The sequence below is a fragment of the Giraffa tippelskirchi genome, chromosome 10 (genome assembly GCF_054371585.1).
Source record: "Giraffa tippelskirchi isolate mGirTip1 chromosome 10, T2T-mGirTip1v1.2.pri, whole genome shotgun sequence".
Lineage (NCBI taxonomy): Eukaryota > Metazoa > Chordata > Mammalia > Artiodactyla > Giraffidae > Giraffa > Giraffa tippelskirchi.
The window spans coordinates 7,960,535-7,985,057 of NC_137284.1; the positions used below are offsets into that span (position 1 = coordinate 7,960,535).

Sequence of the window (24,523 nt, forward strand, 5' to 3'; positions counted from 1 at the left end):
CATTGATAGGAGGGTTCTTTACCACTAGCACCACCTGGGAAGCCCCAGTGCCTGGTATACAGTCATAAAAGCCCAATAAATGTTGGGGGGGGAATCTCTTTGGATTCAAGTCTTTCAGCCTCCTTGCGGGGTCTCTGCCTTTGACTCCTGATCTGAGGGGCTGGCTGGGGGAAGGACATGTCAATGATCCAGCCCTTTGGGGGCATGTCCACTTCTGGTACATCCTCTGAGGACTTGCTCAGGTGGGAAGAAGGCGTCTGGACTGACGCCCACCGCACACTGCAGCTGGGCTCCGGTGGCTCACATGGGTTCCTGAACTTGGGGCCTTCATCAAGCAATGTATGCAGCCCAGGGCTGCCGGGGTGCGAGGGCAGGGCATCCCTTTTTCTCCTGGGTCGTCTCTCGGTCCTTTCTTCTCCATTGAGGCCCACAGTCTCCCTCCATCCCATATGCAGGCTCCATCTCGGTGAATAGCCGCAGCACGCCGTTCTTGGCCACCGGAGAGAGTGAGATCCTGGACCTGGAGAGCGAGCTGTACCTGGGCGGTCTCCCTGAAGGCGGGCGAGTGGACCTGCCCCTGCCCCCGGAGGTGTGGACGGCGGCGCTGCGGGCTGGCTACGTGGGCTGCGTGAGGGACCTCTTCATAGACGGGCGGAGCCGAGACCTCCGGGGCCTGGCCGAGGCGCAGGGGGCTGTGGGCGTGGCCCCCTTCTGCTCCCGGGAGACGCTGAAGCAGTGTGCCTCTGCCCCCTGCCGCAACGGGGGCGCCTGCCGGGAGGGCTGGAACCGCTTTGTCTGTGACTGCATCGGGACCGGCTTCCTGGGGCGGGTCTGTGAGAGAGGTGAGGCTGGTCTGCACGCCTGTGTCCCTGCCCATCCCTGTGCCCCATCGAGGACCATCCCTGGGCCTGCCAGCTCTGTATTGATTCTCTTGGTCTTCTCTCTTCCTTCTATGGCCCCTGACTGTCCCCCCCGCCCTTCTCCTTCCCCCACTGCTGGGGCAGAGGCTACGGTCCTGAGCTACGACGGCTCCATGTACATGAAGATCATGCTGCCGAATGCCATGCACACGGAGGCGGAGGACGTGTCCCTGCGCTTCATGTCCCAGCGGGCTTATGGGCTCATGATGGCCACCACCTCCAGGGAGTCCGCGGACACCCTGCGCCTGGAGCTGGACGGGGGCCAAATGAAGCTCACTGTCAACCTCGGTAACCACTCTGCCCGTGCCCCGGCCCCTTCCCCGACCCTGCCTCTCACCCACATCCCCTCTGTCTGGAGAAGCTTGGTGGTGGCGCCAGTGAGAGATGGGCGGTGGGAGGTGCCAACCCGAGTCTGAGTCCCGCCCCGCCTCCCCACCCCCCGCAAGAACTTCCTCCCAGAGAGGACGCATAGTGTAGGTAGATGGTTCGCGCTCCGCAGAACCTTGGGGAGGGGACCCGACTGAGTCTGGGGTGTGATAGTCACCCTCCCAGAGCACTCCTGGGACTTGGAGGCGTTTGTTCCTCGCACACACGTAAGGAGGTAGTTCATGCCTAGTTCTTGGCTCATCCGCTTGCTCATACCTTGGTTCATTCATTCGCGAAGCGCTTGCAGACGCCTACTGGTGTTCAGCCCGGCTCCCTGCCTCAGCAGATCCAGAGACAGAAGGACCCGGCCCCGACACAGCCGCCCTCGTCTGCTCTGAGTTTAAAGGGCCATGTCTGTGTGTGTGCGTGTGCAAGCGTGTGTGCATGTAGGTGCACAAGGGGACCCATCGGGACATGTCATCTTCCTCGTGTCTGCTTTCACGTGAGTCCCCATAGCTGGCCGGATTTTATAGACTGGGAATGCCATATACTGACCTATCCAGCATCACAAAGCTAGTGATGGTCGGGGAGGAGCCCGGACTCAAACCCAGGCCATTTGTCAAGGTGCAGTGCTTCCTTTTTGTTTCTAACAGAGGTGGGGGGTGGAGGAGTATCAGGACCCTTGTCACCTGATGGCTTGATGCCTCTGCCCCGCCCAGAGCAGGCCTGGCTCCACTTCACCTGGCAGTCGCTGGGGCATCCATGTGGGCAGGACCACGAGGCGTGTCGGACTCTCTGTGGCTTCAGCAGGTTCAAAAGGAAAACAGCAAGGCCACTCATTTGGCTGTCATTTATGGGCCACTTCTTAGTGCCGGTGTGTTCTGAACCTGAGGTGACAGTAGTGACCCCAGGACCCCAAGGCGAGGTCCCAGCATCATGGAGCTCTCAGTCAGGGCAACCGTGGAAGCTAGAGGTCCTAAGCTGCCCAGGCTGGGTCACATTTGTCCCTTTCAGACTAGCCTCTGGGCATATGGAGGTGGAGCACCCAAGGGCCTGTCACGTGGGAAGATTCAGGCCTCTGGGGTGGCTTGCTGTGTCCTGGATCTAGAGGAGAAGTTAAGCTCCTCTGAGCAGATTAGAATCCTCAGCTGGGGAGAACACAAGCTCTGAGCTTAAAATATTCACCTGGAGTCTCATCCTAACATTGGTCTCCAGGGTGTTTGGGGGACAGACTGTAGCCTTTTGGGGACCCGTTCCCTCGCTCACAAATTTACACTGTGTCCTTTCCCCTTTGGGCCATCTGGCCTTTGTGCTCCTAGGACAAAGAGTGAGGCGGGGGCCTTGGAGGTGGGGAACTTTAGGGTTCCCTGAAGCTCTGTTTCTAACCACGATTACAGCCTACAGAGTGGGGTGGTGGGTGGCAGGGGAAAGCAGGATGGGAGACACCCTTTGCCAGCATCCCACAGGCCTGTACAGAGTCCCCTGGCACCCCTGAGAGGGTCATAGGAGGAAGACACCAGCCCAGGACACCGTGAGTGGCCCTGTGCTTCTCAGACTGCCCAGGTCTGTGTACCCAGGGTCTGTGTACCCAGGGTCAGGTACCCTCTGCCCTGGAACATGTGTGTTCCCTGTGTGGTGAACATGCTGCTCTGTACTTGGTGGGGACTCTGCAGGGGACATCTGGGGCTTCTATTTGCAGGGAAGGCAGATGCTGCTTCTTCCACTGTCTTAGTTTCCCTGCGAAGAAGCATGGGTCCCTTGAGATGAGATAGGAGGCAGCAGCCTTGGCCAGGACAGTGCACTCTGGTGGGCCCTGGGGACATTTCACCCTCAGGCCCTCTCTCCTTCTCATGGACATGCTTTTCTGTCTGTGCCACATACATTCTTAGAAGTTAAGGGACAAGGTGGACAGCAGGACAGTCCTCCCACCCACCTCTCACTCCCTGCTGTGCCGACCTCCATCCACAGAGATGCTGTCTCTAGCGGCTCATGATGAGCTGTGACCAAATGCTTGGTACAGTCACATCTGTCCACAAATACCAAGTGATGTGCATACAGGGAGGTGTGTGGCTATTGTGTGAACCACACAGACACACAGGTGGTCCACACCCTGCCATCAAGCCTGAGGCTATGATGGGAAGAATACTGGGCTGGGGACCAGAAGATCTGGGTTCTAGTCCTGGTCTCCTTGACTGCTGGGTAAGTCATATTCTCCTCTCTAAGCCTCTGTTTGTTTGTCTGTAAAATGGGGATAAGAATCCTCACTCTACCTCCTTTCTGTGGTGGTTTTGAGGCTTAAGTAGAAGTGTGGAAGTGACAACATTATATGATGCAAGGCACACACACAGAGACTGACTCAGCCAAGGGAAGAGAAATCATACTGGGATTAGGGACCTAAGCTTAGAACCAGGCCTGGGACTCGCCTCCATATCCCTTGACCCCTTCTGGCCCCACCTCAGTAGCCCCACCCCGATCCTCAGCCTGCTTGCTACCCTGAGGGCCTGGCAGGCTTGATCTGTGGCCTCGTGGTCTCATCTCATCGGAAGGAAAGCCAGGCTCCCGCAGGCAGCTTGTCAGGTGCTCACTGGATTAACGCAGACTCAGTCCCAAAGAGAGTGGTGCTGGTAACCACGTGGTGGGAGGAGGCGCTTAAAGCCAGTCTCAGGTGCCTGGGTGTTTGCTGGGCTGGAGGAGGGCCAAGAGGGCCTGAGGCTGCTGCCCCTGTCCAGGCAGAGAGCCTCAGAAGCCGATCGTGCCTCCTGCCCTGGCTCCACCGTGTCTGCCGACCCTGAGCCAGTTCCTGGAGCTCTGCTGTCTACAGGCCCTGAACAGGGTGGTTGGTCTCTGTTTCCAGAGTCTCTGATTCGTCACCCTGTTCCAGTGTGATCTGGGTTCCTGGGTTCCTTTTACCTTCGGCGTGGCCTCTGAGGCCAGCGCCCAGCATGGCCTGCCTCTTGTCACCCCCCTGGGGTTGCCTTTCCCTGATGTGTGCCTGTCAGCCATCCCAGTTGCCAGTGAGGCTGACACGAAGGGTAAATTGTAACTGAAGAATCTCCAAGCTGGAGGGGCCCTTAGAAGTCACCTCCTTCAGCCCAGCCCCGTGTGTGCATCCTCCGTGCCTCCCCCTACCAACGGGAGGCTCTCCACCTATGTTCAGATGACTTCTGTGTCAAGAGCACCCCACCTCTGAGATGGCCGTTCTCACCACTAAGTCCTTCTTCCCTGGTAGCAACATCCTCTTCTGAAATCCGCACTTGTGAACTTAGTTCTGCTGTCTTCAGCTGTACACAGCAAGTCTGACTCTCGCTCATGTTGTAAGCCAGGCTCAATGCATATTACATTCCAAAGCCCTTTAATCTCTGAGACCATGGGATGGTGCCTTGTTCCCGCAGGGTGGTACCTTGTTTCCATGGGGCTCTTTTAAGAGGCTCTTGAGCTCTTTCTGAGGCTGAGCTGCTGGGCAGATGGCTCTGAACGAGGGCTGTGCCCAGTGCACGCTGCCACTCTGCAGTGTCACCTCAAGATTCCAGCCAATGGGCTCCCAAGGCTCCTTGCAAGGAGCTCCGGCCCCCTCTCCCCCACCTCCAATTCACAGGGTGTGGATGGGGGAGCAGGTGGGATGCAGAAAGCGGAGCCTGGCTTCTTTTCTGGAGTTCCTTTCCATGCAGATGACTTTTTCCCACCTGTCTTATCACACATTCATACCATCACCCTGGTCTCCAGGCCCAGCCAGGGCCTTGGTGGGTCTGTGAACACCGACCACTTCTGTCCATTTGCTGAGCCTGCGCAGGTTTCTAGTTATCAGGGTAGCAGTTAAATCTCCCTGAGCTGTGCTCTGGGAGGCGCGGCCACCAGAGGGCGGTCTCTCCCACTTAACCGCAGTTGCTGGCTTTCCTCTGGGATGGTGCTGGCTGCCTCCTGGGTGCTCATCTTCAAGGGGAGTTTGCTCCCCTCCAATCCCACTGGAGGGGCGTTCCTGGGGGTGGGGTCACTTCAAGGGTGGGCCTGGAGCTAACACCTCTTCTCTGGACAGACGGAACCCCCTTCCTGGAGCCCCCATGCTCGGGAGGGGCAGAATTATGCTCCTCCCTAGGCCTTTTCTCCAAAAGGGGATCAGCCTGCCCTTCCAGCTCACTTTTTTCTTTTTTGGACCCTTCATTGGTGAAGACTCTGCTGGCCCTGAGAGAGCCCCCGTGACCTGAGTCCAGGCCTGGCACCCCGCCCTCACCCGGACATCCTCCCCTCCCCTCTCTGTCCACTTCCCCCTTTTTTCCTCTTTTCTCTCTGTACCCTCTCCACCTCCTTCCTCTCCCTGTGACTTGCCCCAGATCTGCCCCTTGACCTCCTTCTGCCCCTCCCTTGGTGCCAGGCTGTGGCTTCGGGTCCCGGCTGCTCCCCCCACTCTTCTGCTGCGGTTGACGACGCGTGTGGGGCTCAGCCGTACTGCCCGCGGAGCCCATGCCCCCAGAGCCACGGGGGAATCTACCTCCACTGCAGGAACCTTCAGGGGCTTAGGGGGATGCCAGTTGACCCCACCCCACTTTGCCTCCTGGGCCTTGGGGTTGTGGGCAGAGCCTGTTCAGGAGGAGACAGAGGATGGCAGGACACACTGCTGTTAAGAGAGGCCTGGAAAGTGCCCCTCCCTGAGGGGGAGGGCTGGCCCATTGGACACTTGGCTCTTGTTTCCAGGTCAGGGTTGCTTTGTTGAAGCCCCTCAGCTCACAGGGAGGGAAGCTGGGGCTGGGAGAGAAGAGAATTGCCCACAGTCACTTGATGAGATTAGGACCCAGCATTTCTGCCTCCTGCCCCCTGCTGTCTGGGTCTGATGGAGCCGGACAGGCGTCCAAAGACCCCATCACAGGACTCTAGTGCTGTGTCCTCGTGAGGCTGGTGGACTCACGTCTTGTGGGTAATGCATCCCACCAGGGGCATGGCCAGAGGCCCCAGGGCTCCGGGCTGCAGGTCCGTGTAGACAAGTGTGCTTTCTGAGAACCCAGGGTCCTCCGAGCCTGGACTTGGAGGACAACAGTGCTGGGGCTGGGGAGGGGCAGGAGGCTTTGCTGAGGGTGCCTGCTTGTCCCTGAAGACCTCAGAAGTCATACTGGGAGGGGGGCCTCAGTGTCCTCCTGTGTGAACCTCTGGCCCTTCCCTAGGAAAAGGGAATAATACTAGTTCCTGTTCAGGGTGAAAAGAACTCTGGTCCCCAGGGACAGCCTGGTACCCTCCAGGTTAGGAAGGGTAGCAAGAAGGTTCCTGTAGGGGTGGTGCTAGCCCCCTGGGGCTTTGGGAGGTGTATGGCCTCGGGAAGGGGGCCCTGGGGCAGACCCCTCCATTTAGCTCAGAGCCCAAGGGACACGGGAATGGTGTGTGACAGCCTGGGCTCTGAGCGGGGAGTTGTCCCAGAGCAGGGGGAGCAGGGGCTCTGGCCTTCCCCACCTGTCTCCCTCTCAGAGATGGGGAGATGTGGGGTTGGTCAAGCCCTCAGCCCCCCAGTGATCCCCTGTACGACTGGGATTCCCAAGGTGCCCATCTCCCTCAGACGTGAGAGGCCCGGGCTTCTCCATGAAGGGAGATGTCAGCCTTCCTGACATTACCCGGTTGCCCTGCCTCCCAGTTTGGGGGAAGAAGTGGGAGGGGGCCGACTGAGGAAGGGGAGAAGGCACCTGAGCACGCGTGGTCCCCGGAAAGTGGCCCTGGGGGGAACCCCTGCCTGCAGACACCCCTCCCTGTGAAGGATGTAAAAAAAAAAAAAAAAACTTGTTCTGCCTTTTTGTCTCCCCTCCCCCTCTGCCCGCCCCATGGCCCCCCCAGACTGCCTGCGCGTCGGCTGCGCACCCAGTAAGTGGCTTCCCTCTTCTTCTGCAGAACCCTCGGGGGCCTGGGATTCTGGACACTGGGGTTGGGGAAGGGTGCGGGGCAGGGGAGGAGACGGCGTCATCGCCGGCTTGTGTGCGGGGCTTGGGTAGTGAGTGTGGAGCGGGTGGGGCTGGTGTGCTTGTGGAGGGCAGAACGAGCCAAACGAAGCTGAAGCAGGGGGAGTCGGTGGAGGTCTGGGGTCAGCATGTTCACTGAGACTAGGAATAGGAAGGGCCAGAAACTTCAGTCTCCTCAAATCCTCTGGAGGGTAGGGCAAAGGCTTGGGGTGGCACCTACCTCAGGAAGGCAGGAAGGAGCCGAAGAGGGGCTGGGCTATCCCGCTGTATCTCCAGAGGTGGCCACAAGGGGGAGGTCGAGGCACGCGGGAGAGAAGATGAGGGCTGGAGGTGAGTGGGTGGTGAGCCTGGAAGTTCAGCCCTCCACAGCCCCTGTTTGGGGGGCGGGGAGCGGGGGTGAGATTCTGCCCAACGGGGGCGCTCTCGGACGTAACAGTGAGGGAGGCTCTCAGCAGGGGTGAGATGGAGAGCGGGTGGGGACATTTCTGAGCTCCCAGTGTGCCTGGATTTAACCCGTCTCTGAGTGTGTTTCTGCCTGGTGTGCCCTGAGGTCACGTAAGAGAGCCCAGGGACGCGGCAGCCACAGGCAGAAAGAGTGGGTTCAGCTCGGCTCTGTGTGTAGTTGACAGTGTGCGCATGCGTGGTGAGCCCTGCCCTGCTGGCGAGAGCACTGGGGTGGGGGGCCCAGGAGGAACTTTGGGGGGTGCCGCAAATGGCCTGCAGCACTGTTCTAAAACTAAACGTTTTTAGTCTTGGAAGCGGTTCATCCAGGTCTTGAATAGATGGCCGTAATTCCTGAAAAAGACATTCCACTCTCTGGCCACGCTGGCTGTACTGTGTATGTGATTGTATGTCCGGGTGTGTGGAATTAACCAGGCATGTGCAGAAAAGTCACACTGGGTCCCTCTAGATCAGGGATCCCCAACCTCTGTGCCACGGACCGGTGCCTCCTGTCAGATCCATGGTGGCATTAGATTAGAAATAAAGTGCCCAATTAATGTAATGCACTTGAATCATCCCCAAATCATCCTCCACCCCTCCTGGTCTGGGGAGAGATTGTCTTCGACGAAGCCGGTTCCTGGTGCCCAAATGTTGAGGACCACTGCTCTAGATGGGGGAGCTGTGTGCGTGTGGAGTGCTCATGGGCAGCCGTGAGGCTGTGGGTGCATGGTAAGGCTCTTGAAAGTTTGAGGCCTGTGTCTATAGGCTGAGAATTCAGATGCTGGCTACACACTGACACTGAAGGTCCTGCGGAGAGGCGGGCTGAGTATGTGGGCTGTAGGTGTGAGTCTCCAGGTGCAGGGCCTTAGGGCACAACTCCAAAGGCACCGCACCATTCACTCACACCACGTTCTTTTCCAATGCCACCCTGGGAAGTTGCACCAACTGTGACGATACCTAGTGTGTCTGCGTTTATGACTGGGTGTGTGAAGGCTCTGTATGTGCGTGAGTGTGTGGGGGGCTGTACCTGTGTGCGTGGGTGTGTGCAGGGGTGAGGCTGTGTGCCTGGGATGGTACTTGAAGCAGCCACAGGAGGGCAGCAGAAGGTGCCAGGTTGACTCCCCCCTCGGTGCCACAGGTAAAGGCCCCGAGACGCTCTTTGCGGGGCACAAGCTCAATGACAACGAGTGGCACACAGTGAGGGTGGTGCGACGGGGCAAGAGCCTGCAGCTGTCGGTGGACAACGTGACCGTGGAGGGTAGGTGGTCTGCAGCCCTGCTCTTGGTGACCCCTGCCTGGGTGCCATTTCTCCCTCAGGGGAGGCATGTCGGGCTCCTGGACCCCAGGGGCCGTTTCGACTCCCTGAAGGCAGCATTGCCCTGCAAGCCTGTTGGCCCAAAGAGTCCCACAGCTCCCCCAGACCCAGGAGCTGTGTGTGCTGCCAGCGCCGACCTGTGGGGGGTTTGCTGATGTCCTTCCCATGCGGCCCTTGAGTGGAGGGGAGGCTCCTGGGGACCCAAGACCCAGCCCCGGGAATGATCCTACAGTCTGGGCCCCAAAGCCATGTCCCCATCTCTGTCTCCTGTGCTGAGCAGGACAGATGGCAGGGGCCCACACGCGGCTGGAGTTCCACAACATTGAGACGGGCATCATGACGGAGCGGCGCTTCATCTCCGTGGTGCCCTCCAACTTCATCGGGCACCTGAGTGGGCTGGTGTTCAACGGCCAGCCCTACATGGACCAGTGCAAGGACGGGGACATCACCTACTGTGAGCTCAATGCTCGCTTTGGCCTGCGTGCTATCGTGGCCGATCCTGTCACCTTCAAGAGTCGCAGCAGCTACCTGGCGCTCGCCACACTCCAAGCTTATGCCTCCATGCACCTCTTCTTCCAGTTCAAGACCACAGCCCCCGACGGGCTCCTCCTGTTCAACTCAGGCAATGGCAATGACTTCATCGTCATCGAGCTGGTCAAGGGGTGAGGTGCTGGGCTCTGCACCACTGTCAAGGACGTGGTCCCCTCGTCCCCACCATGACCAAAAGGCAGCTCCCTCAGCCGCTGCCTGAGATGTCCAGTCCCCGCAGACCACAGGTCAAGATTCAGGTGCCCCTGCCACTGGCCAAGATGGAGAAGCAGCACCCTCTCTTCCACCCTGGTCACCCCTCAATTACTTCCTTGCCAGGGGTTTCTCAGTCATATCTGTGCTCCATTTACTGTCCTGGCTCAGGCTATCTGGCCCTTCTGCAGGCAGAAGACAGGGCTGGGTCCCTGTGACCTCTCTGGCCTAAGAGGCCCCTACCCTAGAGCAACTCTGTCCCTGCCCAGAGGACCCTACTGCCCCCACAAAGCTCTCCTTCCACCAGCTTCTCTTCGAAGCCTGTCCCAGGAGCCAGGTCCTCTGTGGCCCTCCTCCTGACATCCCCCACGATGGGACCTCACACCCTCTCCGCCCCTTCCTCCTACAGCTTCCAACCCCACTCCCACCCCGCAGCTGTAGCTCCTCCTTACCCTGTCTTCCCAGCCCCCACCCTGACCCAGTGTCTCCTCCCTACTGTGGGGCAGGTACATCCACTACGTGTTTGACCTGGGGAATGGCCCGTCCTTGATGAAGGGGAACTCAGACAAACCAGTCAATGACAACCAGTGGCACAACGTGGTGGTGTCCAGGGACCCGGGCAACGTGCACACGCTCAAGATTGACTCCCGCACTGTCACGCAGCACTCCAATGGCGCCCGAAACCTCGATCTCAAAGGTGGGGCCTGGGGCCTCTGGAGGAGGCCTGGCCCTAGCCCAGATACCCCCTCGACCCCGGCAAGATCACCCCTGGCCTGGGATGCTTTTTCACTTGCGTGATTCTGTCCTGCCCCTGCCCACGGTTTCCCTCACTCTTTCCCATTTTCCATTGTGTCCAGCCTGACATCTTCCTGTCAAAGTTCTGCTCAGCTCCCCTGTGAGGCTGCCCTCTCAACACTGAAAGCCTGCCTGCAGGATGTGTCTCACAGGGAGTTTGGTGGCCTCACCCTAGAGCTAGGAGTAGGCAGCCAGGCCTTCTGAAGACCTCTTGGCCCTCCAGGGTTGAGAAGTCTGCCGTGCTGGGGGCCAGAGAGAGAACAGAGTCCCTGCTGGGCTGGGAGGAGAGCTGTGATGAGGGGAGGAAGGAGTAACAGTCTCTGGGTCCCCACATGCTGCCCTAGTCATATTCCTTGGGCACTGGCAGGACTAGGTCTGGGCACTGGTTTGGACCAAGGCCTCCCTCGTGGGCTCAGCATCATACAGGGGTCCTCCATTCCCCAGGGCTTCTTCAGTAGTTAGTGGGGTCATCACTGCCTGCCCCTAGAATAGAGGTGGGTCAGAGAGGAGAGGAGAAGAGGATGAGTTTAGAGACCTGGGGAATTGGAACAACAGGAGTGAGGATGAGGCCTGTGGCTTCTCCAGAGCCCACTGGGGCGATGTGAGCCACCGTCACATGCCCAAAGCAGCCCCCAGTCCCTCAGGGACCCCTGGTGTCACTGTGACTCAGACTGTCCGAGCGTGGGGAGGGTTCCTAGAGACTCTGGAATCTACCCTCCTCTCGAGGCAGCAATGGAAGCTCCAAGAAGCTATGTGGTTTGCTTGAGGTCACAGAGTGAGTGGGCCATGGAGTTGGAACCAGAAGCTTGGTCAGATCCTGTGCCAGTGCTCAGACACTCAGCTGTGTACAACTCTTGGCGACCCTTTGGATTGTAGCCCTCCAGGCTCCTCTGTCCATGGAGTTTTTCAAACAAGAATACTGGAGTGGATTGCCATTTCCTCCTCCAGGGGATCTTCCCCATCCAGGGATCGAACCTGCATCTTGTGGGTCTCCTGGGCAGACAGATTCTTTACCGCTGAGCCATGGAAGAAGCCCCTAGAATGGATGGCATAGTGCTGCCAATTCTCCATGCTACCAGAAGGGGGGGATGTGTCTCAAGTAATTCGCAGTGGCAGCAAACCCAGGGGTGGTCTGGGCTGGTCTTGGTTTGCACTGAGTTCCTGGCAGGGGCAGCAGAGTTGACCCATCGTGTTTTGCTGGAGCTCCGCCGTGGGCCAGCCAGGACTTCTGGAGAGTTAAGGTCCCTGCAGCCAGGCAGTGATGTGGAGGACCAGTATCCCTGAGGAGGACTTCTTGCTGGTGTCACCCAGAATCCCCAGTCTAAGCCCTAGCTGTTGGAAGGTGCCGGGCTTAGAACCCCCAGCAGAAAACCCAGAGTTGGGAGAGCCTGGCAGAGGCCTGGAGGAGTTCTGGGGATAGGAGATTTCGGAAGGGAGGGAGTGAGGGTGGAAGGGACCGGGCTGCACAGCTATGAAAGGCCCTGATTACAGGCCGGAACTGGCATCAGATGTGTGGGAGAGAGTACGGAGCAGGTTCCTCCAGCTGCTTCCCTCTCCCCTCCCCAGGCATCTGGGCTTCTCTGGGAGGGGAGCAGACAGATGGCGAAGTGGAGAAGGAAGAAGGAAGGGTGGGGGTGGGCATCTGCCCCTCAGAGAGGAAGCTGGAGTCCAGATGAGACTGTGTGGGGCTGCGGGACCCAACACTGGAGGCCAATATCCTGGGAGGGACCTGGGGATCTGGGGACCGGGATCCAAGCTCTGACCCCTCTCCCTTTGCAGGGGAGCTGTACATTGGTGGTCTGAGCAAGAACATGTTCAACAATCTGCCCAAGCTGGTGGCCTCTCGGGATGGCTTTCAGGGCTGCCTGGCCTCGGTGGACCTCAACGGGCGCCTCCCTGACCTCATCGCCGACGCCCTGCACCGCATCGGGCAGGTGGAGAGGGGCTGTGACGGTGAGTGTGGGCATGGGAGTTAGATGTAACCCTGCAGGGTGCAGGGGGACAGCTATAGAGGCAGACCGGGGGGTCTTCCTCTCAGGCCTCGATGGAGCCTGCCACCGCCACACTAGGACAGGGTATGGGGAGAGTCAGAGGTCACTTGCCCTCCCTGCTGCCTCCTGCCCCGACCCCTTATCACAGTTCCAGGCCAAGAGCAGCTGTCTTTGAGCTCCCCTACTCCCACCCCCATGAGTTCTTGGCCCTTCCTGCCTGGCAGAACTGAGGGAGGACTTCTGGCCTGGTCCCAAAGCTTCCATACCTCCTGGGGCGGGAGGGGGCTTGGCTGAGCTGGGGGTGTTCCCTCCTCCTGCCTCTTCCAGGCCCCAGCACCACCTGCACCGAAGAGTCTTGTGCCAACCAGGGCGTCTGCTTGCAGCAGTGGGACGGCTTCACCTGCGACTGCACCATGACCTCCTACGGAGGCCCCGTCTGCAATGACCGTGAGTGCAGGACTGGGAGGGCTGGGGGTGCTGGCGGGGGGGGGGGGCGGAAGGAGGGAGGGTCTCTCAGAGCCATGCTGCTTGCTTCCTTCTCATCCCTTCTTGTCATGAGTGAGACGAAGGGGAGCTACTGGCTGCTGTCGCCTCCTGGAGTCCCCTCTCAGGCCTTTGCAAGACTCCTGATGCCTGCGTGTCTGGGGTGATGGTTGCTAGACAGCATCTCCTCTTCCTTCTGAGCTGGTGGGACACTGCTCCCCTCACCCCTCACCAAAGACATGTCAGCTTCTGTCACTGTCCCAACGCTGGCCATGGTCTCACGTGTCGTAGGCCCTGTCGCACAGGGCCGGTGGGGTGGTTGCTGACCTGTACCCCCTTGACCCTGATGTCCTTGAAGTGTTCAGTGGAAGCCCATTATTTCCTGCCTAGAATAGGCCTACATCCCAGCAGACAGGCTCAGGAGACTCCCGGGAGGCCAGGCCTCTGGACAGCTGGCTTCCCTGGAGGCAAGCCATGGTGTAGTGCCCCGTTTCCCACCCTGCTGCAGGGTGTCCCTTGGATCCACAAGGATACTCCCTCGTGTCCTCGCCTGGTTCTTCTCCTCCCTGCCTGGGCATCTGCTGCCAACTTGCATATTGTTTGAGGTCCCTTCCCAGAGAGGGCGGCTTCAGCAGTGGTTTCCAGTCCCTCGTGGTTGGTGGCCGGCAGCTGGTTAGAGCTAGGCTGAGGGAGGGCAGTGGGGCAGGAATAGGGGAGAGATGACCTCCTGCTTGAACGGGGGTGGGCTGGGCAGCATGTGGCCTCTTTAGGTGTCACCTGTATGGTCTTCCTTGGGGGTAGCTGGGCTGAGAGACCAGGGACATGACGCACCAGCTGCATGAAAAAAGACACACACATGCCACACACACTATAAATGGCTTCTTCATTTTGCAAACATGGACACTGAGGCCTGGAGGAGTCGGTGGATTTCCAGAGTGAATAGCAGATCTGGACTGAGAACAGGGGTCAGTGCCTTTGCCTCCGTGCCACACTGTGGAGCCTTAGTCATCCGAGCAGAGTCCTGAGTTTCTCAAGGGATGTATAACCGACTGGTTTCTGGTTTTGGGCTCTTAGGCGGGTCTTGGTTTTTCCTTCTTCTTTGTAAGAATGCCCCCTCCATCTCCGTGAGTGCTTTCCTGGTGTTCTGAGGCAGGGCCATCCCTGGGTACCTCCACATCCTGCCGGGTCCTACAGGATTCTTCCTGTCCAGCCTGCCACTCACTGTACCTGCCAAAGCCTGCAGACGCCGGCCAGCTCAGGGGTGCTTCAGTCCAGCTGTCGGGGAATAAGGATGGGGCTGGGGCCAGGCCTCTTCCTCTCCAGCTCATTCTCTCTTTGCGCAGGCGATCTGGGGATGGTGGTAACTTTGCTGTTTAATAGTAACTATCCCTACTGACTGTTTCGTGTTTCACGGCTTACAAAGTCCTTTTCACTTGTCCTCAGAGAAGACAGTAAGATGGAGACCAGCCGTCTGATTTAGCTGCTGAGGACACCGAGGCCTCAGTAACAGGCACATCCTTGCCCTTAATCACAGGGCGCTAGGGGCGGGGTGCAGCTGGAACCTAGGTGTTCTTAAGGTTTAGTCCTGGGGTGGTGGTGGTGGAGGTGGAGGCGGTGCCCACGGATGGTGGGCATTCCTTGCCATGGTCGCAGGGGGTCAGGATGGAGAAGAGCGCTGCCTGTCGTCACTACTGCACTCCCACGTGATGGAGCCTTTTGGGAGGGAGCGTAGAGACGGATGTGGGTTTAGGAAGTCAAGCCACTGTTCAGCAGGGGTGGGAAGAGAGCTCGGAACCACTTCCCCGGGTTCCAGGCAGGTGGGAGGCAGGGAGAGTTGGGGCTGGGGAACAGGGGCCTCTTGGGAAGTATGACTGTCCCCAAGCACTGGTCTGTGTGTCTGGTGGCAGAGCCTGAGCAGAGCCTTGGAGGTAAAGACAAGGTGGGTGCAATCTGGGAGCCTCTGAACACTGGCCCTGGGGGTACCTCTGAGATCTCAACCCCTTTTCTCTTGAAGTTGTGCCTCCTCCTTATTCTCCAGTCTTGGCTGTTTGATGCTCGTGCTGTCTCTATGATGGGTCTTCTTGGGGCTCCACTGATGCACAAGGTCAAATAGGAACCTGGCCCAGATGCCTGTCTGCTTCACCCCAAGTGTGATGGCCCTGAAGGCACCCTGAGCATCAAGGGCCCTTGTGCCTGAAGAGACGGGGGGCAGGTGGGGATGGCCCAGGCATCCTCAGAGGGTTGGGCCTGGGGTGTGGAGCTGTCTGATGATGAAGATACTGGGATGAGGACGAGTCCGACCTTCAGGACAGCCTTACCTACGTGTGGCCTCAGTTTCTCCATCTGGGACATGGGGATTCCACCTGGGGGTGAAGGCACCATTGTGAGGCTCAGGAGTCTGCCCTGGGAAGGCAGGAGATCAGAGGGAGAGAAGTCATAGTCAGGGTGAGAGAGAGGAAAGCGGAGAGAAAATAAAAAAGAGAATACGAAAAGAGAGAGGAAGGAAGCTGGACGGAGGCCTGCTTCCTGGCAGGGCCTGAAGCCCCAGGGCTGAGGTCTGGACAGTGCTTCCCCGGGCAGCTCCAGCTCCGCCTCCCAGAGCCTGTCCCCGGGCTCTCCCAGGCAGTGGGTTCTTCCCCATCTCTGCCCCTGTCTGTTTCTCATCTCTCTAGTTGCTCTGCTGGTCTCCACAGCCTCTATTGATCTCCTGCACACCTCTGTCTCTCCCTTCTTTTTTACCCTCTCTCTCCCCACCTCGCTCGCCAGTGTCACCCCCTCCGGCTCTCTCCACTTCCCACTCACTAGTATTGATTGGCCTCTAGGCGGTTTCCCTTCCTTTCCTCTCGCCACCGGCTCCTCCCTCCCTCCCTCCGGGACCATACATTTTCTGCCTGCTCAGAGCTCTGTCAGTCTCTATCCCAGAGCCAGGGCCAAGAGCGGGCACAGGAAGAGCGGGCAGGAAGCCGTGCTCCCCGGCCTGCAAACTCTCCTCCCTCACGGGACCACACACCACCTGGACACTTCTTTCTGGGTGCCTCTGAGGACCCCTTTTTTTCCCTCTGAAAGGCTGGGGACCAAATGGGGCATTAGGATCTAACAAGTTGGGGAAGGTGGCAGCTGTGGCAGAGGAGCTGTCCTGGGTCCTGACTGCATCCAGGAGCTGGGCGCAGCTCTTTCGGGGCGCCTGGTGACAGGTTTTGCTCCAAAACGGAATGCTGAATAATAAGCAGGAGCCAACCCCTTCCCTGCCCCCCCTCCCCTTTCACAGCCCCTTCCTTTTGCCCTTTCTTCGCCACCTCTCCTTGTCTGCCTCCTTCCAGGTCCACTCCCTCCCTCCCTCTCTTCCTCCTTATCTACTCTCTGCCTCCCCCCCACCTCACCCCCCAGCAAAGCCTCATCCAAGCAGAACTCAGGTTGATGTCAATGCAGAGGTGGCATCCAGACGAAGGGATGAAAGCCTCCTTGCTCTTACTTCCCAGAAGTGCCCCAAAGTCTCAGGGGCAGGTCTCAGTGGAGCAGAAGGAGAAATGGCTAGAAGACAGAGATGAGAGTAATAAACGGCACTCTCCTAGAAGGAGAAATGGCTTCCTCAGCAGGACATAAGTGGCTCCTTCTCTGCCTCCCTCCCCACTCAAGAGGGGGAGGTTGACGTTCGGGGGAGGGGCAGAGGAAGTGGACAGGAAGGATTGGAGGTGTCCAGGAGGGTTGCCGCGGGGAGGGAAGCACCCTTCTGTGTGTGCGGTATGTCTTAACTCTTGAGCACCTTTGAGGCTCCGGGTACATTGTTTGTATGCATATGGGTGACCCTGTTCTTGGAGGGTGACCTGGAGGGAGGTGTCCGTGTGTACGCTGGCTGTTCATTCATTGCCTGTGACCAAACATGTATGTGTGTGAGCAGGTGTACACAGTCGGTTGAGTGTGAGTTCGTGTGCCGGGTGTCTGTGAGCACATGTATGCAATGTCTGTGTCTGAGCCTGTGTGCGTGCGCGCGCACTGGTGCCTGTATGGGCACGTGGGTGTCTCCATACCCGAGCCCGTCCACATCCTAGCGTGCACGTGTGTTCCGAGGGGTGCGTACAGAGGTGGCGGTAGCCACATTTCTGCGCCCTGGACCAGCGAGCACTATTGGGGCTCGTCCGGGCGGGGGGTTCGGAGTGGCGGGAGGAGGTGGAAGACAGCGGCCTCTCCGGCCAGCCTCAGTTCTGTTCAATTATTCAGCAGGGCCCCTTTTCCGGAGGGGGGAGGGAGGGGGCGCGCACCCGGGCGTGGGGGAGGGGTGGGGCGCGCGCAGAGGAGAGGCGAGCGCCGAGCCGGCTAGCCAGGTGCCGCGCGGCGGAGCTGCCCAGCGCCGCCCGCAGATCGGGAGCCGCTCGGGTCCCTCCGCCCTGTACCCTCCTCCGCCCGCGCTCCCCCTCCCCTCCCCTCTCCACCCCTCCTTCCCTCCCTCCTCTCTCCCTCCCTTCCAGCCCTCTCAGCCTCTGCAGCAACACTCCGCTGCCTCCATCTCTCCGCCGGAATCTCGCAGGCTCGCGCCTTCCCTCCGCTCAGCCCCGCTCCCCTCCTCTCCTCTCCTCTCCCCTCCTCTCCCCTCGTTCCCCCCTCACCCGGATTTGCTTTCCTTCCCCCTTCTCCCGCCCCCCGCCCCGGCCGCTCCCTCCTTTACCCCCGGCCTCCGTCGGGCGGCAGCGGCAGCCGCGGCGCGGCGGGCCCTAGTCTCCATCGGTCTCCTGCTTCTCTCCTCCAGTCCCCCCTCCCCGGCTCGGTTTTTCCGCAGGATTTCCCCGCTATCTCCTCCCTGCTTGGCCGCCGCGCCTCCCCTATCTCTCCACCCGGCACCATGCCCCCTCCCCCGGGCGCTCCCCCGGGTTTCTGACGGCCCTCTGCGCCGCTCCGACCCCGCCAGGATGCGGGGGGACCCTTAGCTCTCCTCGCGATGGACCCAGGCGTCCTGGACCTTGGCGTTGCCGCTCCGCGGACCCCGGATTCCCCGGCGGGATCCAGTTGATTTCATTGGCTTCGGACCGAGGCTTGGGCTCTGATTTTCCTTCTCTTCACCCCACTACCCCCCTCCCGGGGCTCGGAGCCGGAGGGGGGCTTCGCGGGGCTACTCGGCCCCGCGTCCCCGCCCCCGGCCATGGGGCTGTGAGGGGGCCGCCCCCGGGCCGAAATGCCCCCCGGGGGGAGCGGGCTGGGGGGGTGCCCGCGCCGCCCCCCCGCCCTGGCCGGGCCCCTGCCGCCGCCGCCGCCGCCACCTCTGCTGCCGCTACTGCTGCTGCTGCTGCTGCTGCTGTTGGGGGCGGCCGAGGGGGCCCGGGTCTCCTCCAGCCTCAGCACCACCCACCACGTCCACCACTTCCACAGCAAGCACGGCACCGTGCCCATCGCCATCAACCGCATGCCCTTCCTTACCCGCGGCGGGCACGGTAAGTGGCGCTGCCGATACCAGCCGGCCGGCCGGCCCCCGGGGCCTCCCTTGCGCGCGGCCCTGGCCCCTGCGGGCCGCACCCCAGCCGGTGCGCGCCGAGGCCCGGCCCCTCGGCTCTGCGGGCCCGCGCCCCCTCACCTCCCATCTTGGGCTCCACAAGCACCTCAGCCCCACCCCCTCCTCTCCATCAGCATCCCCTCACCCGTCCGTTTATCACTCTCATCTCTGTCTTCACTTTCATTGCTTGCCTCACCTTCACCTCCGAATCCCTGTCTCCAGGGTGTTATCACCCTTCTGTGTAGGCCCCCTCAGCCACTCTCTATCCGGCCATTCATCCTCTCTGCCCTGCTCTCCCTTCCCCGTTTCTCTTCCTCTTCACCTCCTCCATCCCTGCCCCTTATCATTCCTCCATCTGGCTTCCCTCCACCTCAGCCACTGTCACCTTCCTGGCCCAGCATCTTCTTGCCCATTATCAGTCCCCCACCAACCTCTCACCTCTGTCCCATCTATCACCTCTCCTCAGACGTGTGCCATCACTGCCTCTTTCACCTCCTTGTATCTGGCGATTTCACCTCTGTTCCTCCAGCCACCGTCCCATCTTTCCCCCATTCCTGTCCTTCCACCGCCTCCCAAGCAATCAGCTGGCTCCACTGTCCCATCCTTTCCCAGCCTCATTCCCTTCATCTCTGGTTTTTCCTCTCCATATCTCTTCATTTCTGCCATACCTCCACCTCTGATCCTCAGCATCTCCCACCTCCCACTGTTTGAATTTCTGTTCCCCACCCCAGTCTCCCCATCACCTCTCCAGTCAGTCCTCTACCACTTTACACTATCACCTCTTATCTCAGTGTCTTCCCCCTGCCATAACCTTCCGTGTAAAAATTGACTTCTCCTTCCCTCTCAGACCCCATCACCTTTCGTTTCTGACCTCTAGCATTTCTAGTTTCTGCCTTTTTTCACTTCCCAGCCCAGTCCCTCCATCACTTCATACCTTAGACCCCTGAGATTCACTGCATGCCCCTCTTCCCATCTCTGTACCTGCTGCCTTCCATCTCTGTCTTCCGTATTCTCTGTGCCCCCAACACTTCCCATTACTGCGTCCCCATAACTTCCATCCCAGGCCTCCTGGGTCTCTCCCTCTTCACATTATATCTCCATGTCAGGTCCCATCATTTCCCATCTCGTCTCTCCTTCACATTTCATCTCAAAGCTCCTGTTACCAGCTGTCCCAGAGATCCCATCACCTCCCATTTTAGTCCACTTCCTTCTCTGTTCTCCACATCACCTCTCATCTCTGTACCTTGCCGTCAGTTTCCACAGGGTACCACCATCACCTCCATTTCCATACCTCTCTCACCTCCCATATGGTACAGCTCATCATCTCCCACCTCCGTACCTCCATTGCTTCCCATCCATATACTTCATCACCTTCCATCTTTGGTCCCCATCTCAGCCCTCCAACACTTGCCTTTCTGTACCTCAATGACTTCTCATTCCTATACTCTCATCACCTCCCATGCCTGTCCTTCCATCACTTTCCTGCTCAGTGCCTCTGTTGCCTTCCATCTTGGTACTCTTGACATCTCCATGCCATCACTGTGCTTCACCAGTTCGCCCTCTGTACCTTGTTGTCTCTAATTTCTGTATGTCCTTCACTTCTATTTCTGCCCATCCATCCCCTCTCATTTTTTTAACTCCCTTTTTGTCCCTTCCTCATCTTTCATGACCGTACCTTCACTTCCCATCTGTGCCCTCATGGTCCCCATTTCTGTACTCATCTCTGCCTCCTCATCACTGTTCTTCACCTGTCCTTTCTTGCTTCCCAATCGTTGTTCCCCCATACCACTTTCAAGCTTTCCGCCTCTTTTCTATCCCCCTTCCTCTTTCTTTCTCAGACTATCTTTATCTTTTTCATGCCTCTGCTTTCTCTTCATCCAGTTCCCAGGAGTGGCCTCATCCAACATTCTTTCTCATTCCCTTCTTCTTGCCCAGAAGTGTTCCTGGCTAACCTCTGTCCCAGCTGGGGTCATCTCCACGCCACGCTCTCCAGGCTCTTCTCCTTTAACTCCCCCTTTTCTCACCATGAGCAATCTGGCCCTCCTTGCCTTTCTCCATCCTCCTCATTGTCCCCTCCAGCTCTATTGAGGCTCAGTCCCCAGAGAGACCCAGATGGGACATGGCCTTTCTGATCAACAAGGAGAGGCCTAAAGGGATGAGAGAAGAAAGGCCATCAGGGAAGATCTCTGTGGGATGAAGAGGAGAGGAGGTCAAAGAGGCAGGGGATGGAGAGGGGCTGGCCCAGGGGAGCTGAGCAGATTGGAACTGAAGTGCCAGAGGAAGGCTCAGTGAAGGAGCTGGTGTGAGGGTGCAAAGAGCTGGGGAGGGAAGGGAGAGACAATGGAGGAAAGAACTTGGGGGTGTTGGGGGTGGGATCCTATGGAATGCTGGCATTGGGATGGCCTCAGAGACAGCCACTCCCTTGTGTGGAGGAAACAGCCCTAAGAGGGCCATGGGCTGCCCAGGGCCCCATGGAAGCAGAGGAGCTGGAGGGCACTGCAGGGCAGTGAGGGAAGGTGATGAGGAAACTGGGTGGAGGAGCCCATGAAGGGTCAGGCGAGTGAGAGGAAGGAGGAGGGTCCGAGGGCACAAAGAAGAGGAGGAAGAGGCCAGCGGTCATGGCTGAAGCCCACCTCTGCGCACCTCCGCTGTGAGGGGAGGCCCAAGGGCTGGCTTCTGTTGGGACCCAGGCTTGGCAAGAGGCAGAGCCAGCTTGGGAGACCCATGCAGGCCAGAGGACACCTTTCCTTTCTGGGCTTCCCCAGGGTGAGGAGCTGCTCTTTCTGCACCTGCATCTCCACTTCCCTCCTCGTGGGCTCTTCCTGCCTTTCTCCTTGCTTCCTTCCCTCCTTCCCTTCACGCTTTCCTCCATTTCCCTTCCCATCCCCAACCCCTCCTGTTACATAATACCCCTACCGACCTGCCAGACACTCGGGCACCTGGTGTCAGTCTGGGCTGGGGGGGACCAGAACACCTGGGTCCTAAAAATGGCCCGGGGCGGGGATGACACTTCTGATCCTTGACCCTGATTCTGCTTTCAGAACCCTCGGCAAGCCTCGCCACCCCTGACCTTCACTTCCTGTCCCCTCTGAGGCCAGGAATAGAGGGGTCAATCCCAGTTGTTTCTGAGTCAGGAGCCTCCAGGGGTCCTGTATTCATCACTCCAGCTTATAAAGGGGCCTAGCATTTATTTTGATTCTGGATATGGGTGTGTTCACTTGGATGTCTGACTGAATGTTTTATGGCCAAGAATGAGCTTAAGAATTGAGGAGATATTGTTCTGGAATCAAGAGAGAGCTGAGCCCAGGGCTCTGGATCTGGGGATGTATCCCACCCTGGGGAGGGTAGTGAGGGTCTGTATACAAAGAGCTGGTGTGGGCTGTGGGCACTCAGGACTGCAGCCTTTCTGGATTGTGGAAGATGTTTTATCCTCTCGTGATTCTAGATCTACCAGAAGGTTTCTGTCATGGCTTCTGATGCGGCAGACAGAGGGTCTGCACATGTAGTTTTAACCACGGGGGCAACACTGCCCGGGTGGCTTTTCACATGGGATGATTATTTTGTTTGGGTCTGGATTAGCTAACCATTATTAATGGTTGGTTGGTATTTTTTCCCTCTAGAATGCAGGTGTGTGGGAATTGTACAGAAGATTCTTGATCATTTAGTGTTTTACTGGACCAGTGAATTTCTGGGTCCAGGAGGCATAGAGGGGACCATGTTGGGTGTGGGCAGAAGGTTCCAGGCCTGGGCCTTTGGGTGGTGGCCGCTGAGGCCTGTGCATTCTGTCTCTGGCCAGAGGCAGTCTTGCCTTGGGCTTCAGGGGTGTTCCCCACCCTGCCACCCCACAATGTTATCTACCCACAATGTTATCTGTCATGTAGCTCAGCAGCGTTTGCCTGGGGAGGTCACGAACAGTGGGTCTGGACCACCTGAGGGCAACATAACAGGCCTTGGCCTAGGCCCTCTTCTTCTCCGGAGCCCTTTCTGGAACCCGTCAGCGGTTCTAGCTGTGGTTCGGTGTCCTGGGCTCCATGTGCCTTCCCCCGCGACCCGGGGTGGGGTGTCCGGTGGCCGAGGCCTAGGACTGCTGGCAGGGAGAGAGGCGGGAGGCGGCGCCTCTGGAGCGCGGCGGGGAGGGAAGGGGAGGGACCGGGTGGAGCCCCGCCCCCCGCCCGCGTCCGCCCGACCCCGAGCCTGCTGCTCTGAGGGCGGGAGCCAGGGGGCCGGGGAGAGAGATGACTCCCCGGGGTAATCACTGCCGCCCCAGACCAATAAACCATTCATCCTTCACCTCTTCTGCCCAAGAATTGTCTCTGCATCCTATCCCCCACCGTGTAATAAACGCCCTTAGGCTTTTTACAGTCCCACCCCACGTAATGAACTGGCGGCAGTGGGAGCCGCGGGGTAGTGAATCCCGGGGGAGGCCCGGCCGAGCGGGGGCGCGGGTTGGGGACTGGGGTTGGCGGGCGGCCCGTGAGACATGGGCCTCAGGGGCGGGGAGGCGTGTGCCGGTCCTGTCCTGCGCGGTGCCAGCCGCTGCCCTCGCCGCCTGCCAGTCTTTGTGCGCTTACCGCCATGTTTCCCGGGTGTCTCCTGTCGGAGTCGGCCTCTCCACACTGGGTCTTTGTGTGCAGCTGGCTGCGGCGTGGCCTGTGTGTGGGTGTGGGGTCTATGGGTGCGTCACTGGGGACGCGTCGGCCACCGGGCCCGGGGTTGTGGGCACCCGCCCGACCTCTGATCCTTTCTGCCTCACTGCTCTATGGGGCATGGAGGTTGGGGCAGACTCGCTTCTCACCTCCTCTCCGGGCTCAGGGTGATGTGCTGTCTGGGTTCCCGGAATGGGAAAGTGAGGAGAAAGGTTCTCCTTTTCCCCGAGACCTGGGGGGTTTGGGAGGCTCCAGGTAGATGGAGTTTCCTTTGTTGGTGGAGGGACCAAGAAACCCAGTAAGCACCTCCTGCATCTGACTGGGAGGTCCTGGAACCAGGGGTGAAGAGGCCCATAGTCCAGGAGGCAGGGAGGGGTGTGCGTGCAGAAGGGTCAGCATCTCAGCTCCCCTGGCCCTCTTCACCCCCCAAATTTGGACCTGCAGCTTGTGAGTGAGCAGAGGGGGAAGGGAGGACCCTGGGTATTATGGTTACCATGGAAACAGCCGATTTTCCAGAGTGCTGCAGTGTTGGGAGTGGAGAGAAGGTTGCCGGCTGAGGCCTACCCTGCTCTTCGCCCTCACGCCCTGCCCTGTCCAGGCAGTGACTGCCAGAGGGTGGGGGTGTGGCTCATGCCCCCATCGGATTCTCCGCCCTGATCTTGGGGCCACATCTTGAGATTTCAGATCTCACCAGGGAGGCCCTCAGGGAGGAAGGATATCTGAGCTGGGAGCGGGCAGGGCCCAGCTCCCTCTGTCTGCTGGGGGAGCTTTCCTGCAACTTTGGTGTGGCAGATGTCAGTTAACTGACACCCAGGGGCTTCCTTCCCACTGGCCTTGGCCCCTGGGAGTCATCTTTACCCTCCGGCCCTGCCTGTGGAGATGGAAGGCACTGATGACACGTGCTCAGGGTGACAGCTCCTGCCCCCCACCCCCCACCCCCGCCCCCAGCCCCCTGCTGGCCTCTCTGGGACCAGACCACACACAGCCTTCCCTTGTCTCCTTGGCTCCTCCTGGGCCTGCCGAAGGTGCCTCCCTCCAAGGCACTCAGGGGTCCCCTCTCCTTCTGGAGGCCTAGGAGCTTCCTAGGATAGACACCCCTGATCCCATATTGCCCAAATTGCAACAGGGCTCCTAGTCCCTCAGGTGAGAGACCCCAAGGTGTGTGAGAGGGGCGGCCTTAGTGTTACCCACTGGGCTGCCATCTTGGCAGAGCACGCTTGCTCCGGAAATACCTCAGACCCTCCCTGACCTGGGACTTTCTAGCCCATCCAGGGCTCTCCCACCCCACAGCCACGCTTTTCTCCCGGTCTACTCCAGGCTTTTCCCCTCAGGCCCATCTGCCTCTCTTTTCTCTCTGGATAAGTCCTCCCCTGAACCCCTCTCCCCCGAGAAGTGCTTGGAGAAGAGTTG

General features: G+C 59.3%; 2 protein-coding genes across 34 annotated transcripts in view; one reads left to right on the plus strand and one right to left on the minus strand.

Annotated features, from left to right (window-relative positions):
• NRXN2 (neurexin 2) overlaps window positions 1–24,523 on the plus strand; it is a 110,166-nt gene that overhangs the window by 55,954 nt on the left and 29,689 nt on the right. For 6 of the 24 annotated variants that reach the window (XM_081532619.1, XM_081532621.1, XM_081532618.1 and 3 more), the window contains 7 exons: window positions 456–842; window positions 1,005–1,208; window positions 8,799–8,918; window positions 9,256–9,637; window positions 10,223–10,413; window positions 12,291–12,464; window positions 12,830–12,949. In XM_081532619.1, the coding sequence (XP_081388745.1) occupies window positions 456–842; window positions 1,005–1,208; window positions 8,799–8,918; window positions 9,256–9,637; window positions 10,223–10,413; window positions 12,291–12,464; window positions 12,830–12,949 (1,578 nt within the window). Of the gene's footprint in view, window positions 1–455; window positions 843–1,004; window positions 1,209–7,097; window positions 7,125–8,798; window positions 8,919–9,252; window positions 9,638–10,222; window positions 10,414–12,290; window positions 12,465–12,829; window positions 12,950–18,152; window positions 18,409–23,627; window positions 24,257–24,523 lie in introns of those variants that run through there. The other 18 variants (XM_081532614.1, XM_081532612.1, XM_081532613.1 and 15 more) reach the window with 9 other exon arrangements.
• LOC145523023 (uncharacterized) lies at window positions 14,071–23,562 on the minus strand. 10 transcript variants are annotated; one of them, XR_014066305.1, is made up of 6 exons: window positions 23,263–23,562; window positions 23,039–23,117; window positions 20,420–20,614; window positions 16,395–16,516; window positions 15,304–15,388; window positions 14,071–14,698 (listed from the first exon to the last, which is right to left on the minus strand). XR_014066305.1 is itself a non-coding variant. In XM_081532638.1 (4 exons), the coding sequence occupies exons 1-4, from the start codon at window positions 23,466–23,468 to the stop codon at window positions 14,643–14,645; spliced, it is 426 nt and encodes a 141-aa protein (XP_081388764.1). In that variant the 5' UTR covers window positions 23,469–23,562; the 3' UTR covers window positions 14,071–14,642. The 10 variants fall into 10 exon arrangements, 1 of the variants encoding a protein (XP_081388764.1); XR_014066302.1 differs by lacking the exon at window positions 20,420–20,614 and adding an exon at window positions 22,330–22,396 and having other exon boundaries at window positions 16,366–16,516; XR_014066304.1 differs by lacking the exons at window positions 20,420–20,614; window positions 23,039–23,117 and adding an exon at window positions 22,330–22,554 and having other exon boundaries at window positions 16,366–16,516.